This window comes from Nannospalax galili, unplaced genomic scaffold (genome assembly GCF_000622305.1).
Source record: "Nannospalax galili isolate Female #2095 unplaced genomic scaffold, S.galili_v1.0 scaffold287, whole genome shotgun sequence".
Taxonomy (NCBI): Eukaryota; Metazoa; Chordata; class Mammalia; order Rodentia; family Spalacidae; genus Nannospalax; species Nannospalax galili.
Window position 1 is genome coordinate 2,008,984 of NW_008357493.1, and position 19,146 is coordinate 2,028,129.

At 37.5% G+C, this 19,146-nt stretch overlaps 1 protein-coding gene across 6 annotated transcripts in view; it reads left to right on the forward strand.

Annotated features, from left to right (window-relative positions):
• The window catches only part of Tpp2 (tripeptidyl peptidase 2), a 74,431-nt gene extending 59,332 nt beyond the window's left edge, over positions 1-15,099 (forward strand). For 4 of the 6 annotated variants that reach the window (XM_029557208.1, XM_029557209.1, XM_017794883.2 and 1 more), the window contains 5 exons: positions 4,138-4,234; positions 5,154-5,284; positions 10,545-10,752; positions 13,120-13,239; positions 14,170-15,099. In XM_029557208.1, coding sequence (XP_029413068.1) covers positions 4,138-4,234; positions 5,154-5,284; positions 10,545-10,752; positions 13,120-13,239; positions 14,170-14,259 — 646 coding nt within the window. In that variant the 3' untranslated portion in view covers positions 14,260-15,099. Of the gene's footprint in view, positions 1-4,137; positions 4,235-5,153; positions 5,296-10,544; positions 10,753-13,119; positions 13,240-14,169 lie in introns of those variants that run through there. The other 2 variants (XR_003847319.1, XM_029557210.1) reach the window with 2 other exon arrangements.
• The last annotated feature ends 4,047 nt before the right edge of the window (positions 15,100-19,146 follow it).

Consider the following 19,146-nt stretch of genomic DNA (forward strand, 5'->3'; position numbering starts at 1 on the left):
TTTTTGTTGTTGTTGGTTGGTTTTGTTTGTTTTGGAGACAGTGTCTTATTTGTATCTCTGGCTAGCCTTGAATTCTAGTTATGCAAGGATGACTTTCAACTACTAATCTCCTGCCTCTAGCTCCCAAAGGCTGAAATTACGGTCATGCACCAGCATACCAGGCCTAATGCAAATATTTTTAAAAATTCTGTCAGATAGCAATAACTTAATTGTTAATTTAGATGTCTTTAAAAAGTGTCTTAATATGTTTTCCAATTTGCTTTCTAGTTCAAATATAAAATGACTTCACCCAGGTGGGATACGAAAAGCTACTATTGCTAAAAGTTGAGCTTTTAAAATAATAGCTATTGTTTATAAAAGTGCTCCTTTCTCCATTCCTCATTAGACATTAAATTTTTATTTGCTTAAACTTTTTAACATGAAAAAATATTATTTTCTATACTTACAACTTATTTACCCAGCACATTTGGCTTTTAACTTCCTTTTACACAGTAGAACTTTATTTTGTGTGGTCAAATCAGTTGCTTTTTTTTTCTCTTTTTTTTTCATGCAGTGGTTCCTTTCACTCCTGGATTTCTGTGGGAGTATGCTTTAGCACAGACTATGCATCCTTAGAAGGAGCAGAAGTGTACAGTACGAAAATAATTCCCAAGGATAAAGCTGTTACGGTGTCAGTCCATAGTCACATATACTGTCCCGTTTAAGATTAGGGTGTAGCTCACCAGAAGTCAAAGTACTAGGTTAGCCTTTGGCTGATTTAGAATGTTATAAGTAGCTGACAATACAATGTAAGATTCTTTCCAATTGAAAATGCAAAGGTTAGCTTCTGGTATGAGTAAGAAGCCCCGTGATTCTAGTCTCCAGTAAAACTAGTAAAAATTATTGTTGAAACAAAACCTTCCAAACCTCTTAAACTGGTTCTAAAGGCAAACCACAAATGGAGATGATTCTATTCAGAAATATGTTTAAAATTTGATGAGTGGGCGAAACAGCTCAGTCAGTAAAGTAAATGCTTACACCATAAGCAGGAGAACCTGAATTCAGTCTCTAGCCTAGCACCCACATAAAAAAGCTCGGTATCGTGGCACTTCCTTGTAATCCCAGCACTGGGGAGCTGGAGACCGGCAGGTCTGTGGCACTTAACCAGCCAGCCTAGCCTAGCCTAATCAGCAAGCTCCAAATTCAGTGATGAATCATATTTCAAAAACAAAGTAGATAGTGCCTGAGGAATGACACACAGGTTAAGGTCTGACCTCTGCACATATATGCACACATGTGCACTCAAACAAAAATTTAAAAAGAAAACTGAAAGTATTGTTACAACATTTAATCGAAGACTGCTGTCTCCTTCGTCCCAAATCTTAAGACTGGTACTGCCAAGGTGGTACTCTGAGAGATGGAGTCCAGCCTGATCTACATAGTGAGTTCTAAGTGGATTGGGGAAAGGGAGACCCTGTCAAAAAAAAAATTTTGTAAATAAATAAAATGAATTAAATTGAAAAGAACAAAAAACAAAAAAAGACTGGTATCACCAAGAGCACAGTATTCCTGTACTCCACCTTCCAGTAAGAGGACGTGATTAAACCATTCCTCATCCTGCCCATCTTCCTATTGCTGGGGGCTTATTTTCACCTGACTGTCATCGTGAAGTGGGGACTCCCTTTTCCTGACAATTACCCACTTGGGATGCACAATAGTGAGAACATTTGGAGTCCAGGGCTCCGGAAGCTATGCATCCACACCTGGCCAGGCAAGTCAAGAAGGCCTCATGTGCCTTCCCTCCATCAAGAGTGCTCAACCCTGAAAGTAGGGGTGTCAGACAAAAGCAGACTGTTCTGCCTTCTGCCCCAGAGCCCAGACTTAAAGATTCTGTTGGTGGCACAGAGGGAAGTCTTTAAAAATGACAGCTTCTAATTTCTTCCTGAAAGAACTGACTTCATTTGCACCAGAAAATCTAGAAATTCAAATTTAAGGACTCTAACAAACAGTGCTGAAAAACAAATGAGTTAAAAGTAACAGTATCAAAGAAGTGTGTGTTCCCAAGAATATACCAAAGTACTTGTGATGCTATACTAGAAGAGTGAGTATTAGCTGAGAAAATACCTAAAGAAATAATGGCTGAAAATGTTACATCTGTATTGAAAAACTAATATATCCAGGTTGCTCGGTGAGCTCCAAACAAAGTAAATTGAAAGAAATACTCAAACTGAACTATCAACTGTGCACCATATAGCATTTCAATCAACAAGACTGTATAAACAACAGTGATCCCATAAGATTAAAATGGACCTGAAAAATTCCTATTGCCAAATGATGTTACAGTTCCCATAATATTGTCCCAGTGTTTATGGTGATGCTGGTATAAATCTACAGTACTACTGGGCATGAAAGCATAGCCCATACAGTTATGTGTACTTGATAACGATGTGTTATTTCATAATGATAGCAGATGAGCAAGTTACTGGTTTATGTATATATCTATACTTCTCATTTTAGAGAGTGCATCTACTGTTTCCTGTAACATAGGTATCAGCCTCATACATTTCATCTTTATCATGTATCTTGATTCCCTCCAGAGGCCAGCCACATTGATACTTTCTAGGTTGGTGTATGTCCACACAATGATGAATTCTCTTTAAAAATTTCTCAGAAAGTATTTGCATCACTAATCCATCTGTGATTGTTTTCTGATAAAAATGTTGAAGATCAAAAAGAAAATCTTGAAAGCAGTATGATAACTGTACAATGGTACCTGTATAAACAGCTTGAGTTCTGAACAGAAACAATAGAGACCAAAAAGCTGTGATATAATATAGTCAGAGTAGTCATAAAACTTAACTAGTAGCCCTATATACAGCTCAGTTGAAGTACTGAAGGAATTACAGTTCAGTTATACAAAGGCAAATGGCCCAGTTTTTCAAATTGCCCAGCAATTTCACTCCCAAATAAAAATCTGTGTGGACATAGAAATTTGTACATGAAAGATTTGGGGGAGCATTGTTCATAATGGCCAAAAGGTATAAATAACCCAAATATTCATCAGCTGTTAAATGATAAAAACAAATGTTGTATATCCATCCATACATGACTAGGGTATTCAGACATAAAAAAAGGACAGGTATATGTTACAACTTTAAAATTATGTGTTAAGGAGCTGGAGAGATGGCTCAGTGATTAAGAGCACTGACTACTCTTGGAGAGGACCCAGGTTCAGTTCCCACACCCACATGGTGGCTATGAACCGTCCTTAACTGCAGTTTCAGGGGAATCTGAGACCCTCTTCTGACCTCTGCGGCACACAGGTGCACTCACATACATGCAGGCAATACACTCATACATATAAAATAAAAATAATAAATGAAATTTTAAAAGTGTTAAGTGAAAGTAGCCAGTCACAAACTTTTACATGATTCTGTTCATAGTAAAATATCCAGAACTGGGTAATCAATAGTGACAAAAGTAGATTAGTGGTTACTTAGGGTTAGTAGTGATAGAGCTGCTGGAGAAGATTTGATAACTAGAGGGTTTAGGAGTTTTAGGGTTTTTTTTGGTTTTTTTTTGTTTTTTTTTTTTTTTTTGGTCTTTTTGAGACAGGGTCTCCCTGTAGCCCCAGCTGTCCTGGAACTCACTATGTAGACCAGGCTGGCCTCGAACTCACAGAGATCCGCCTGCCTCTGCCTCCCGAGTGCTGGGATTAAAGGCATGCGCCACCACGCCCGGCTAGGAGTTTTAGTTTTATTGTAATGAAAATGTTTTAAAAGTTGGCTTGTTACAGATATATATATATATATACACACAAATATTAATACTCTAAATCCATTGAAATATCCACTTAAGATACGTATGCAAACAAAAAATCAATTTAAAAAAAAGTGAAATTGAAATTGAGCCATCTCCGCCAGCCCATGTTGCTGCTTATTTTTACCTAAATGTTTTGTAGGACTCTTAATTGGAATAATTTTCAGTTTTTCTTGGTGTTCTGGGTTCCTACAAATAGTCATAATCTTTATTAATGATTATACTTTCATTTAAAATTGGTGCTTATTTTAATAACTAGAACTTTGAAGCAATAATTTCTTTTGAACAGACATTTTCCATTTAATGAAAATCACTAATGCTTCTCTTCTATATACACAGGCTGGATTCTAGTGACATTTACAATGAACTGAAAGAAACATATCCTGCTTACCTTCCTCTGTATGTTGCACGGCTTCATCAATTGGATGCTGAAAAGGTTGAACATACTCAATTTTTAATAACTCTAACTTTGTTTATAATAGATGATGCTTGTATTTTGAATAAAAAGTGTATCCTTATCTGTCTCCTCTTCCTGCCTACTGAAAATATATCTCCTCTAATTTAATATTTCACTAAGATAATTGTAGGATCTGGCTGCTATTATGAGTTTAGTAGTCATAATATACGTTTAGTGATAGCATGAGTACAGTACTTGCTTAGTTAGTAAAAATCTTAATAAAGGTAAAAGACCCATTTTTGACCTTAAAGCTAAAGAGCAAATGGTCCTGGACAGTTGGAAATCTTAAATACCTTTAGTGAAGGAATTCCTGCTTTATATCAATGTCATTAGTAATTCCAGATTGTTTAACATGGGCCAGCTGCCATTACTGATAATGGCAGTACGAGTATGTCAACCATGATCACTTAAGAATCATGAAGGTTTGGAGTGAACTAGAATCATATTTAAAGGAGCCCTCTCTCACACAGTTTGACAAAAGACAAACCAAGTACTAATAACACCATGGTAATTGTGTAGTTAGACTTGAAATCTCTTGGGTTTTAGTGAGCCAGGTTTTGTTTTCCTTTGTTTGTTAATCTCTGCTTTTTCATGTGGCATGGACTAACAGGTTCACAGCTCTGAAATCTTAGTGATGGGCAAGAAAGGAATTTATGTTTAAAAACCCCACATTTTTGTAAACTTTTATATTTTATTTTCATTTTTGGGCTATAGAATGTGAGTTAGGTATTTTCACATCTGGGCCCAAGTTTTCCAGAGATACTGGCAGTTAGAAATTCAAATAAGAAGATAGCATGGATCTTGGGGCTACAAAGACGTGACACAGTGCCCTCACACTCTGCTTCCCTGTACTGATTGATACACTCATGTTTTTCTCCTATTTTTTTTTTTTTTCCAGGAGCGAATGAAAAGACTGAATGAAATTGTTGAAGCTGCAAATGCTGTCATTTCTCACATCGATCAGACTACCCTAGCAGTTTATATTGCAATGAAGACTGACCCTAGGCCTGATGCAGCTACTATAAAAAAGTACCTAACCAGTAAATAATCTTTCTTGCATCTCATTTCTTAGTTACTTGTTTAAAAATTAGGGAGTAATGCTCTTCAGGATTTTTTTTTACTGGTGTTTGCTACATACTTATGATCAGGATTGACAGTATTTCCAACTCAGAAATTTGCAGTAATTTTTCTTCAGTCCTTTAAGACTCAGCCCAAGAAAATAGTTTGGCTTCCCCACTACTAGGTGCTGTCCAGGTGGAAGAATCTGAGAGGTTAAGATCAAGCAGTGCAGGCACATGGAGCTTTATGTGAGTGAACCTCCAACTTAGGTAGGGAAGATGACACCTTAAAATTGTTTTTATTATTTACTGACCAGTAGCATGAAAAACATAAAATTTCATGAAATAAATAACAAAATTAGGTTAAACTAGCCAGGTCTTGCGGTACATGCCTTTAATCCCAGGAGGCAGAGGCAGGCAGATCGCTTGAGTTCAAGGCCAGCAGGGTCTACACTAACTTGTTCCAGGACAGCCAGGGCTACATAGTGAGACTATGTCTCAAAAAAAAAAAAAATGTTACCTGACAACTTTAGTTTTACATAGGTCATTTTGCATTGATACTGGGGAGAAGAGCAGAGGAGAATTTCTAATTTAGCCTTTGTAAAACCTGGTGCTCTGTTTGCACAGAGGCTCTTCAGTGACTAGTGTGATTCACTCACTTTTACCATACTGTGAAATTCTGTCATCACCCTGTGGTAACTTTTATCAGTTTTTCCTCTATCATTTGGGGTCATTAACTTGCAAGATTATAAATATCCTTATTATTTTGTAGTTAAAGCTAGTAAGCCAGAACTATTTGAACTACCTAAAAGAAGTATAATTTTCCTCAAAAATTCCAGCTCTCAGTATGTATTTCTGCACAAAAATACTTGGATTCAAACTGCTAGAACTCTTGGCATTTCATTCATATTTATACTACAGGGACCTATGACTCTTCTGAACTGTTATTTCAAATGGAATAATTTTTTTGATAGGTTTGGTTATTCATGGTTAGTACCCTTTTATATTTTCCAGTGGAACAATTTTCAAAACATTGACATTTGGCCACTTGTAATTTTAGTAATACTAAAAAATCTAGGTGCCATTTGCTAAATGATGATATGTACAGGGTATTATGGAGCACTTTAAGTGCATGGTTCCGTTTATATTAGCCTTTCAGATAAGGTGAAATAGACACATTTCTGCCCCCACTCTTTAGAAGAGAGGAAAGTGAAGCTTACAAGGATGAATGGCTTGGTTCCCATGCTGTGCTGGGAAGTGGAAAAGCTAGCATTCCCACCAGGGTGTACTTCCAAAGCCTGTGCTCTTTCTTTTCTCCTTACCGTTCTTCCCCCTTCTTGAAGAATCAGGAGCTCCAGCTCCTTGCTTATACCCAGGCGTGTTGCTTTCTTCCCTGCCTCCATAAGGGTCAGCAGACTCCCTTCTCCAGGGCTGGCCTTCCTGATTAAACACTACTACTTCTTGCTCTCTATCCTTTATAACTTCACTCCAGTGACAAAACAGGACCTTTCCTTACCTTCCACCTCTTCCCGTACGGCCTTTGGCATGTTCTGACATCGGCTTCTTGCCTCAGGAACATCCCTGGTTGATGCCAGATGAGTTTTCATTGCAATTCTGCTTCCTTAAAGCCAGTCAGTAAGTATTCATTCTGTTTGTTACAAGAGAAGCCTGACAAGGATCATGTTGTAGTGTCTTCCCAACCTTAGAAAACCTTCACTGTCCCTATGCCTTCTAAAATTTGTTACTCCACACAGTTTATAAAATAGTAGAATCTCCTCAAACTCAGGTGTGTATGAAATAACATCACTTATTTTGAGATTTTGGTATTAAAAGCCATTATCATTCCTAGTATTTTGGCCTGTGCCCTCTAAATTTTATCATACACAGAAGAAACAACCCTGGATTAAAGTGAGCTAGGAATGTATTGACTTTTTTTTTTTTCTCACTTAATTGTTTCTACCCTTTGAAAAATTCCAGATACTGACTTTTAATAAAGGCTATCAGTAATAATGGAATGAGTTACTAGCTATGAAGAATATAGCCTTAGAGACTTTGAAATAACTAGGATAAATCTATAAAAGACACCAAAAATTTTGTTTTAGAAACAGAAATGTTCAAAGTTAAGCTGGTTGAAAGCCTACAGGAAGGAGACCTCACTTTATTCTGAATAGGGGAAGCCACATGGTTTAACAAGGTATTCAGCCTGAACAGGTCGGTACTAAGGTTTAAAAGAAAGGAACAGAATATTTCGAGATACATGAGGTTTAGATTATTACATCAGAGAATACTAAAACTTTCAGAAAAGAATCTTGCAAGAAAATTTAATCCATTCCTAGCAAGTATAGAACACCTGTGTCAGCCCCAACTTCCTTCAGAATTCTGCATCATCTTAGCCCTTCCAGCATGGTGATAACACTGCCTAATCAATCCAGCCTGTTCCAAAACAGTTTTCCTTCACAAAGTGAGGACAGTAATAGTGTCTAGCTCCTAGAGTTTTGACGCAGAAATGAAGTGCCACTAAGAGGCTAGTACCAGGCCTCTGAGAGGTTAGCAAGAGGGACAGTGCAGTAAGTGAACAGGTAGGGAGATAACTCAGAAGGGAACTCCAGAATCTGTTTTTCGTAGTCTGAAGTAGCCAAGCAGTTCCCAGGCTCCTCCACAAAAAGAGGGAAAGTTGGTTCTTTAAAACTTGGGAAGTCTTGGACTAGAGAGATGGCTCAGCATTTAAGAGCATTTACTCTTGCAGAGGACCAAGGTTTCAGTTCCCAGCACCCACATGGTGGCTAACAACCATCCATAACTCTGGTTGCTGGGAATCCAGCATCCTCTTCTGGCTTTTGCAGGCACTGCACACACATAGTGAACGTAAGAAAGACATGGAGGCAGAATACTCGCACACATAAAAATAAGTAAAATGTTAAAAAATAAAAAATTTGGAATCTCTTGAAGACAGGATAAGCTCCAAGCCACCCTGAAGACCAAGCAGGGGAATGGGGGTGGGAGCGGGAAGAGGCTCTCTAGAGTTAGGTTAAATGGATTAGAAGTGAATTGAGAAGGACCTTCTTACTGGAGTGAGGAGTTTACTCTGAAAGACTTTTAAAATGCTCAAAACTGACCTTGAAAGAATCATATTTGTATTTTCACAAGATCTAGTGAGGGAGGCAGGCACTTGGCAGCAAATTAATGAGTCTTGCCAAGCAGATGGGGTGAGTGAAATGGCCTGTGGCCTGTCAAATTCTGCCTATATTTCATGTCAAGACCTAACTGTATGCTGGGCACAGGCCAACCAATAGACGACCCCGGTGAATACAGCTTTTGCCACAAGGGATATATAAGAAGTCACGTGAACGTGAGGGGCAGGGAGAGAATGTTATAAACCCCACAGCTTCATGGCTCAGGCTGGCAACTGAAAGTAGTTAAAATGCTAGGTGGGGCTATGGAGGATGAACATTCTAGAGTGGCTATGTAGAGTGCAGCTGCTTTACAGGTAGCCTGCTGACACCATAGGGCAAGCTGAACCTGGGTTTGTGATTGTTAGCAAATGGAGTCAGGTGGTGCAGAAATAGAAAGAAAACTTTATTATTCTTGGTAATAAACTAAGGCATCTTATGGGCATAGTTTTATCTCCTGCAGATAAGGTTGGCACTGCCCTTGGATGAACGAATCAAACGGCCTTGGAGCGAATGAGAACGTCCTGGTCTTAGGCAGTATTTTAGCAGTAGCATTAGTGTGCCTTCATTCTTCCAGCAAGCTGCCCAAGTTAATAGACTTCTAGTTTACAGAGCTAGTAGATGAGCCCTAGAGCCCCAAGTTCCTGGGCTGGTAACTGTTCCCTACCGATTCTTGCCAGTCCCAGCAGATTTCACATTACACATTTCACTTTGAGTCTTTCAGGGTCAGTCTGACTGTTAAACAAGTCATCCTATGGCTGACTACTTCATAGTCATTTTCTCAGCACTTTTAAACCTTTACTGTCTTCACACATATCTGATGTGAGTTGGACAGAATGCCTCAAATAAGCATTCAGTAACCTTTCTTGGGGTGCAGGTTATGAATGCTCAACAGTGATTGATTGTCTAGTCTATGCTAGGCATGATTCTAGGCACTTGCAAAATGCATTAGAAAGAACCAAAAATGCCTGTCCTGAACGGTCTAGTGACTGAGAGCACACTGTAGAATCAGACTGCTACACTTAGAATCTTACATTTGCCACTGTCTAACTGGAAGGCATGATCAAGTCTTAAATCTCTTTGTGCCTTTATTTCCTCCTTTGACTGTCTCATTCTTATAATTGGGGATTTGTTTGGTTTGCAGGAGGGGAGTTGTGGTTTTCATTTATTTTATGTTTGTGTGTGGAAGTGCAAATGCCACAGTGTATCTGTGGAAGTTAAAAGACAACTTGTGGAAGTCAGTTCTCTCCTTCACCATGAGAGTCCCAGGGATTGAACTCAGGTCATCAGGCTTTGTAGCAAGTGCCTTTACCCATTGCGCCATCTTACTGGACCCATAAAATTGTTTTTGACTGTAATTGAATTAATACTTAAAATGCTAAGACTGTTATTGGCCCATTCAGGGTAATATTGTTGGCTCAATTTATACATAAAATCATATTCGTTGACTATAATAACATCTTTGTCTTTGTCTTTTATGTATACATAGATGAATATATAATTGCTAGTTTTAGAAAATGTAAAGACGTGGGCTGGAGAGATGGTTCAGTGGTTAAGAACACTGACTGTTCTTGCAGAAGACCCAGCTTCAAATCCCAGCACCCACATGGCAGCTAACAACTGTCCGTAACTCCAGTTCCAGGGGATCTGACAGCCTCTTCTGTCCTCTGCAGGCATTGCACAACACCGGTGCACTTACCTACATGCAGGCAATACACACATACACATAAAATAAAATAAAATAAAATAATTTTTTTTTAAAAACAAGAAAATGTAAGGACTTAAAATGCAGTGGCCTGATTAAAATGTATATAGCTCACAGAAGTACAGCTAGTTAGTCTTTCAGTTCTGTTGCTTATAGCATTCTGCTTCAACCAAATACAGCTGCCCAAACTATATCTGTGTGTATACTGCAGTGGCTTATTTGTTGTGCGGCACAAACGTGTGTAAATACAAAATTTATGCATGTTAAGTCTTTGGGAAAAGAGCGCGTGCAGTTAAGACTGTCCTTTTGAAAAAAATTCCACTGACCTGTGAAATATTTTTCTCTTTTCTCTTCAGTGATATGGACAAACAGAAATCCACGCTGGTAGATGCGCTTTGCAGGAAAGGATGCGCGCTGGCTGACCACCTTCTTCACACACAGCCTCACGATGGGGCAGCAGCTGGAGATGCAGAGGGAAAGGAAGAAGAGGGAGAAAGTACTTTGGATTCTCTGTCAGAAACATTCTGGGAAACAACAAAATGGACAGATCTTTTTGACACTAAGGTAGCTCACACTTCTACGGCTTAGCACAGTTCTTGGTGGTGAGCTTCTAGGCACTCATGGGCTCCACTGTCTGCCAAACAGGAAAGAGGCAAGACTCCACTGTACGAAGATATTTGTTAGCCTTAACACCTAGTATTTGAAAACAGTTTGAGAATATGTATAATAGCCTTTTAAACCAGTTAGATATGAAGCCAAAATTAATCTCTTCTAGTTGTCTTTGTTCCTCCTCGCATGTTTATGCTGCTCTGGAGGATGGGGTACACTTAGTTTAGATATTATTATTCATTTTTCTCAAAACTCTTAATTTCTAAGTATTTTAAATTTTAGCTAACCAGGTGTTTTTTTTGGGTTTTGGTTTTTAATTTTATAAGTGTTTTGCCTGCATTAATGTAGGTACACCGTGTGCCTGCAATGCCCATGGAGGCCAGAAGAGGGCGTAAGAGCCACTGGAACTGACATTAAGAACAATTGTTAACTGCCACGTGGGTGCTAGGAACCGAACCCTGATGCTTTACAAGAGCAGCCAGTACTCTTAATTGTTGAGTCATCTCTCTAACCCCAAGCTAGTCAGTTTTAAATCCAATGTTTGGAAAAGTAAAGTGTTTTAGATTTGGGTTATAAAATAATTTTTTGTTTTTAGAGTTTTGGGTAGTGTTTTTTTTGTGTGTATGAGTGTTTGCCTACATGTGTGTAAGTGCACCATGTGCATGCCAGAAGAAGGCATCAGATCCCCTAGAACTGGAGTTAAGGATAGGTGTTAGCTGAGATATGGGTGCTGAGAACCGAACTCAGGTCCTCTGGAAAAGCAGTATCTGTTCTTAACTACTGATCCATCTCTCCAACCCCTATGAAAAATATTTTAATCCTTTTTATCTCTGTTCTTACAGTGGAAATTATATAGCTATATAGTTTTATTAATCTTCCTTGCCTGTGGCCATAAAGGAAAAGTAGATGAAATCAGTAGAATTCTCCTCACTAGCATAGGCCATTGTTGTAGTCATTTATTGCTGATTCTCAGGATTAGCTGTTGTAATTTACAATAAAGAACCTGAGTGAATAAGCTTCCTTTATGCTTCCAATTTATCCCCATAGTTATAAGTGTGTTTGTAGGAAGCATTCCATAGTATTCAGGAATATAAAGGAGGTAGAACTACACGTACGGTAAGAATTAGGATCTGAACTTGTACTCCTAGAGATTGATTAACTCCTGCCTCTCTGTTTTAATCAGTGACCCTAAGCAAATTACTGAATGTGTTAATGGCTGTTTCTTATCAGTTGAATAAAGGCAGTCCCTATCCTTGAATGTTCTGAATAAATACTATGTTCATGGAATGCCCCCCAGCAATATTGTTATCATTAGCAGTTGTTGAAAGTTGTCTGTGTATTAAACACCACCTCCCGCTGGAAGCATAAAGATAAATAGAACCTTCCTCTCTGTTTTTGAGGAATATAACAGGGTGATAAACACTTGGTGAGCACTACAATGAGATTGCTAGGCATACTTATGTGTTCACAGTTGATACTACTTTACTGGAGCAATACATGACTACTGGCCTATTTTCCTTGTTTTTGGCAACAGTTTTTGAATCCTTTGCTTGACTTTAAACTACAAATCAGTATGGCAGGATTTCTTTGAGGCGGTTTGCCACAAAGTACAGACAAAATTATAACTAAAGCAGTAAAATTCAGTAGATGCAGTGTACAAAAAAACATGTTTATGTAAATTTTTCTATCATTTACAGTTTTAGTGATTTCTATAAAGCAACTTTTTTTTATATTTACACTTTTCTGTAATTTTTTAAATGTGATTTATTTTGTATGAAGAAATGATTTTAAATGGATTTGAATAGCTAATGACTTCTCAGAATTTTTTTTTCCAGTTCTCTTCTGTGGAGTACCTGGCCCTATTAAAGACTATTTTTCTTTTTAATTTCCATGATATAGGATATTCAACTTAAAAGCTATATTTCTGGAAATGAGGTAGATAGCTTGCTCAGTAAATTATCTGCCAAACAAATATGATGACTTAAGCAGCATCCATGTATAAATCTGGAGACTGTGATGTGCACCAATTAACCCCAGAGCTGGAGAGGCAGAGATAAGCAGATCCCTGGGCCAGCCAATCTAGCTAAGTCAGTGAGCTCCAGATTCAGTGAAAGACTCTATCTTAATAAGATGGAGAGTGATTGAGGAAGACACTGGAGATAGACCTCTGGCTTCTACCCATACCTGTACACACATACAAACATATACACATAAACACACATACAAAGCTCCACTTCTATTAAAGCCTTAATTCTATCAATGTTAAAGCTATATGCCTTAAAATGTAAATATTTCATGGGTAATCTTTGTTTTGTATCATAGGTTTTAACATTTGCCTATAAGCATGCATTAGTAAATAAAATGTATGGGAGAGGCCTTAAGTTTGCAACTAAACTCGTAGAAGAAAAGCCAACAAAAGAAAACTGGAAAAATTGTATTCAAGTAAGTGATGCTTAAATTATACTATATATAACTTCAGTACTGCATAGTGATAAGAAAACAGGGGTGTAAAATACTTATGGTCATTACAAAACAACTTATGGTCATTACAAAATACTGATTTTTTTTTATTGTGGCCAGTTACAGTTACTAAAGTAATATGAATATATAATGAATGCATGAGAGATATGAAATTTGGATTTTCAAAACATTTTTAATCATATTCAGAGAACCTATATTAGCCTCAGATATTTTCAACAAGGGCAAAAATGAATTATTTACTTTCTATAGTTAGATGACAGTTTTCCTTTTTGAAGTAAGCAGTTCTTCTAAATATGTGTTGCCTCAACTCTAAAATGATTAATTTGTGGAGTTTATATTTGGTTTTATCTTCATTTGAGATTGACCATTTTTGTTTATCACATATCACATGAACTTTACATGAGTTACTTTGAAATATGAAGAGAAACTAGTGCTACCTTGTTTGTGTGCATGCACACTTGGTTTATACCTAAAGGATCTGAAGGGTCTAGTCCAGGGCAAGTATCGTTTATATGTAAAGCGTAACTTTGGTTATGTTCCCTGAACATGTATGATGAGTAGAGGAAGCCACAGGTTGTCTTTGCTCTTAGATGTTTTCTATCCACCTTCACCAGTCAGTTCAAATTATAAGAGAGTATAAATCCTGTGAATCTTGGCAGCTTCAGCAAAGCATTCCTGTGCCATTGTTCCTATATTCTCATGCTCCTGTGAAAAAGGTTGTTTGTTAGGAAGGACAGCCATTGGATGGGTGGATTAATGAATGGCAGGTTGATAGAAGGAAGGTTCTATCTATGTGTTGCTATTTAACTGTTACTAAATACTTGATAGAATTACCCTGAAATTTGAGCTTGAAACTGTCATCCCCTTTAATAATACTGTGTTTTATTGCAGCTGATGAAATTACTTGGATGGACCCATTGTGCATCTTTCACTGAAAACTGGCTCCCCATCATGTATCCTCCTGATTATTGTGTATTCTAAAATAAGAACCAAGATTTTAAATTCCAAAAAGAAAATTTTATAATGAACGGATATATGAACAGATTTGTGGCATTTTTAGTCTAATGCATGTTTTCATTCACTATCCAATACTGATCATTAAAATAATGTGTATTTATCAGAGAACTCACTGGTGTGTGGCTTAATACATGTAAACCTAGACCTCTGACATCATGCTGTTTTCATAGTGCCTCCCACACTTGGCAAGGGCAAGGCATGTCCTGCCCACCAGCCCCAGCACTTTTAAGTTGGGTGCAGCATCTCACGTGCATGAGAGGTTTTCATCTGTAACTTCTAACTGAAAAACTGTCAAATTCTATTTTTTATTTTATAAATCAACAAGGTTTTAACATGATCAACTTTTTTTTTTCAATTGTATGCAGGCCTTAAAAAAGCTACATTAAGCGTAGCTAAAATTATTTATTGGACTTAAATTTAGAAAACCTCATTTCCAGACTTTTTTTTTCCTAAACGTGCACATTCAATTAATGGGAAAAAAATAAAACAAAACAAAAACCGGCATAAACTCGTGGCATTTGATGGAGCATAATTGTTTAAATAAATTTTCATCTTGGGGTTATAACAGGCTAGTTGTTTTTACATCCTCTTGAAGTGCACAGCATCAGAATGAATTAATAATACATGTATAAGTGCCAGACAGCTAAATCTTTATCAGGTATTGTAAAGATGCACACACGGTATATTTATAAAAAGTTGAAATCATGAATAAATGTGCAAACCCATGATCATAGTACACCATATGCACTCTGATACCTTAATTTTTTTTATAAATAATAAAAGTGAATATTGAAGCTTCTTAAATTTGGTCTTAATTTTTCATAAATCAAATTTGAAGTTAGAATAGAAATAATTTATTAAATCTTTAAGCAAAAAAAGTTAAACATGTGATAACTTATTTTGTAATGTTTCTTAAAGTTTGCAATTATTTGAATATATTTCCAGTGCTTATTTTGTGTTTAAGTCTTATGTATGTTTAACTTTTTTTTTCTGGATAATATTCCTACTTCTTTTCTCCTGCCTCCATGAAATAAACAGACAGAAATAGACAATATTAAAAAGCCTGTAGTCACTTATCTAATAGGAAAGTATGTGTGTGTGTGTGTGTGTGTGTGTGTGTGTGTGTGTGTGTGTACTAATAGGAAAATGTGTGTGTGTGTGTGTGTGTGTGTGTGTGTGTGTGTGTTTTATCCTGTTCCTTTAGAATTTATTGCTATAAAAAGATCTAAGTTAATCTTATCTAGTCATTCATAACATTTTATTTTATCTGATAAAAATGTTAGAGCCTTTATGAGGAAATAAAAATATGCAATGAAACATTTGCATCCAATTCTTCAAGCTCTAAGGTCTAACATACATCCATGTTCTCTCTCACATTGTTACATGTACTTTCACTTCCTTTAGAATTTATTGCTATAAAAAGATCTAAGTTAATCTTATCTAGTCATTCATAACATTTTATTTTATCTGATAAAAATGTTAGAGCCTTTATGAGGAAATAAAAATATGCAATGAAACATTTGCATCCAATTCTTCAAGCTCTAAGGTCTAACATACATCCATGTTCTCTCTCACATTGTTACATGTACTTTCACCTGCATACATGCAGGCATACACATCCAACTTTAGTTCAGTAACAGAATTGAAAGACTCAGAAAGAGGGTGAAGATTTTCAAAGATCATACTGCAAAGTGACTGATTATTAATTTCAGAACCTGTTTTGAAAGCCAGATCTTGCCCTGCCTTGTAAGTACCTGAGACAGGAGTCAGAAAACCATAGCCCTTGAGCCATAATTAGATTGCCACCTGTTTTTGTAAATAGTTTGATTGGCACTCAGCCTGTGACTAGGGGGCAGCTCTATGTTGCTGCCATGTCAGTTACTGTTTCTATCTGGATCATACTCTGCTTCTTGAGATCAGCTGAACCCAGGTAAGCTCCAAACTAGAAGACCATGTCCTCAAGAAAATCATACTGTGAGAAGATTAAAATACTGTAAGAAATGATGCAAGAATAAGGTGATTGAAAAGTCATTGTGGCTAATGTTTGCACTGTACCCACTGAAGGCAACTGAAAGGCTGGAGAAAGACGACTTCTTAAAGAAATTATTAAAGGTGCAAAGTACACACTCAGAATTAGCTCCTATGACCCCTTTCCAATGCTAAGAAGCAGTTGTGCCATCATGGGATTCCTTACTCCTTTCTAATACTGTTACTTGCTTCCTAGAATTATTCTTTACCTTAGAAGAGACCAGCTCTATCCTTAGACACGACAAATCTCAAACCTCCCCTTATGTGAGATGAGATGACCAGAGGCTGTAGAACTTGAAGCCCTGCCCCACCCTCTGCTGTCTGATATTCCTGAAGGCACTGGTAAGCCCATCCATTGTTTGACCACCATGTGTCCCATGAGAAAGTCGTGGTGTATACAGTGTAAGTGCTTATACTGATTAAAATTTTTTAATTTGAATTAACTGAGGCTTTTGTGCAATGTTTTAGTCTCTGTATTCCCAACTAGCCGGGACTTGGGAATACCTGTGTCTTTATCCTTTGCATGTAGAACTTAAGAAGGTAGGTGAAGGAGAGCCTTTTCACCAGCATCTTAAATGAAGAGAACTTCTTGAGGAATAAAAAAAATTGAGAAATAGGCCAACCTGGGCTACCTGAGACCCTATCTCAAAAAGAAAGAGAGCTATACTAGATCCCAGATAGCAATTTGTTCAAAGGAGGTAAGATAAAAGTGTGATTGGGACTAGTGGCTGGTTAGATGGTTGATAGGTTTGTTGTTTGGGAGTGCTGAGGATAGAATCCAGGGCTTCGCACATAGAGGCAATTGCATTATCGCTGAGCATTTTACATCCTAGCCATTAGCCCAATACAATTTTTACTTTATTTATTTATTTATTTATTTATTTATTTATTTATTTATGTGCAAGTGTGTGTGTAGAGGTCAGAGGAAAACTCTTATAGCCCCAGCTCACCTGGAGCTCGCTATGTAAACCGGGCTGGCCTGGATCTGCTTGCCCCCAGAATGCTGGCATCTACCACCATGCCTGGCCCAGTACTAATTCTTTTTTTAAAAAAATAAATAATAGGCTGGGCGTGGTGGTACACGCCTTTAATCCCAGCACTCGGGAGGGAGAGGCAGGTGGATCTCTGTGAGTTCCAGGCCAGCCTGGTCTCCATAGCGAATCCAGGCCAGCTAGGGCTACAGGGAGACCCTGTCTCAAAAAGACCAAAAATAAACAAACAAACAAATAAATAAATAAATGTAAATAATAAAACTTTTTTAAGAAAGAAAAGAAATAAGCTACACTGGAGTCTGGGCATAATAAACCAAGAAAAGAAAAAAATCTTTACCAGTAGTAATAATAAATTGGAAAAGAAAAAGGAACATGTGAGGGCTGCTGTGTCCGGAAGGGTTTGGGGTCATCCCTCTCCCTGACAGAATTCCCACCTTCCCTCCTAACCCTCTGGAGCCATAGGGCACTGTGTGATGAGAGATTTGCCCTTGGAAAGTAGTAGCTTTTTTCCCTGTTCTACAGAGGTACTGGTTTAATTTTGTTTAGAACCCCTGCTTTTAATGAGAGGATCTTGAACAGTTAGCAAATATGTTTTTCTTCAATCAGTGTCCGTATAAAGGTTAAACATATAATGACAGTTTCTCTGCAGTGAAGGTGGTATACATTTCTCCATCCAAATCAAATTCACTTAGGAATCTGACTGCCAGCTCTTAACAAAAATGCACACAGCATATAGAGGAGCTGGAAACACCTGTAATTCCCTGTTGTTTCATGTGTTAGTTTACAAGTTAATATATGAACAGACCACAGTAATTCTGTGAGCAAGCTCAGCTTCCAGCAGCAATTTCTTTTCATGAGTGTAATGTGGCTGATCTACTTGGTCTAGATGATTCAAAGTTTGAGTCATCAAAACATACAACTTACAAGAACTGTATATGGGATAAACACTTCAGTAGGTAGAAATACCCCCCTGCCCCCCCCCAGTGATGAAACAGACTTTTTGCAGTCCTTATTGAAATACTAAAAATGTCATGACATGAAAATGAAATTTGTACACTGTGTGTACTAGTATATTGCTGACAATATAAAATTGTATTTTAGCTGTGGTAATATGGCCATGTCTCATACTTAGAAACTGAACTTAAAATTTTTCCCATGGTTTACTTCAGATTTGATGCAGGAGAAAGTGGGTAGAGGTTTAAAGAAAAGAAGATTACAGTGGGAATGAATTCATGGGGGATCAGGAGACTACATCTGTGGTGTCAATAATTGAGCTGTAGTGGCCACACATTAAACCACATACTGAACACGTAAGGTGTACAGTTTACTTACTACATATTTAAATCTTAAAACAGTCTTAAAACACTAAAAAGGTAGCCATAGTCACCCAGCTTTCTAAAAAGACTTCTGTCAGTTTTCACAATAACATGGGACTCCTAACCCCTACCCTAGAAATACATATGTTAAAAGATATCTCTTGGGGCTGGAGAGATAGCTTAGTGATTAAGAGCACTGACTGCTCTTGCAGAGGACCCAGGTTCAATTCCCAGCACCCACATGGCAGCTACAAACCATCCTTAGCTCCTGTTCTAGGGGAACCTGAAGCCCTCTTTTGACCTCCGCAGTATTGCATAACGTGGGTGCACTCACGAACATGCAGGCAATACACTCATAACATAAAAAAAATAAAATATTTTTTAAAAGATGTCTCTATACCATATACTTCAAAGATTTGAGGGGAAATTGGCCTCCATTTAGGAGAGGCTAGATTTTTTAATTACTACATTTGTGTGTGTGTGTGTGTGTGTGTGTGTGTGTGTGTGTGTGTGTG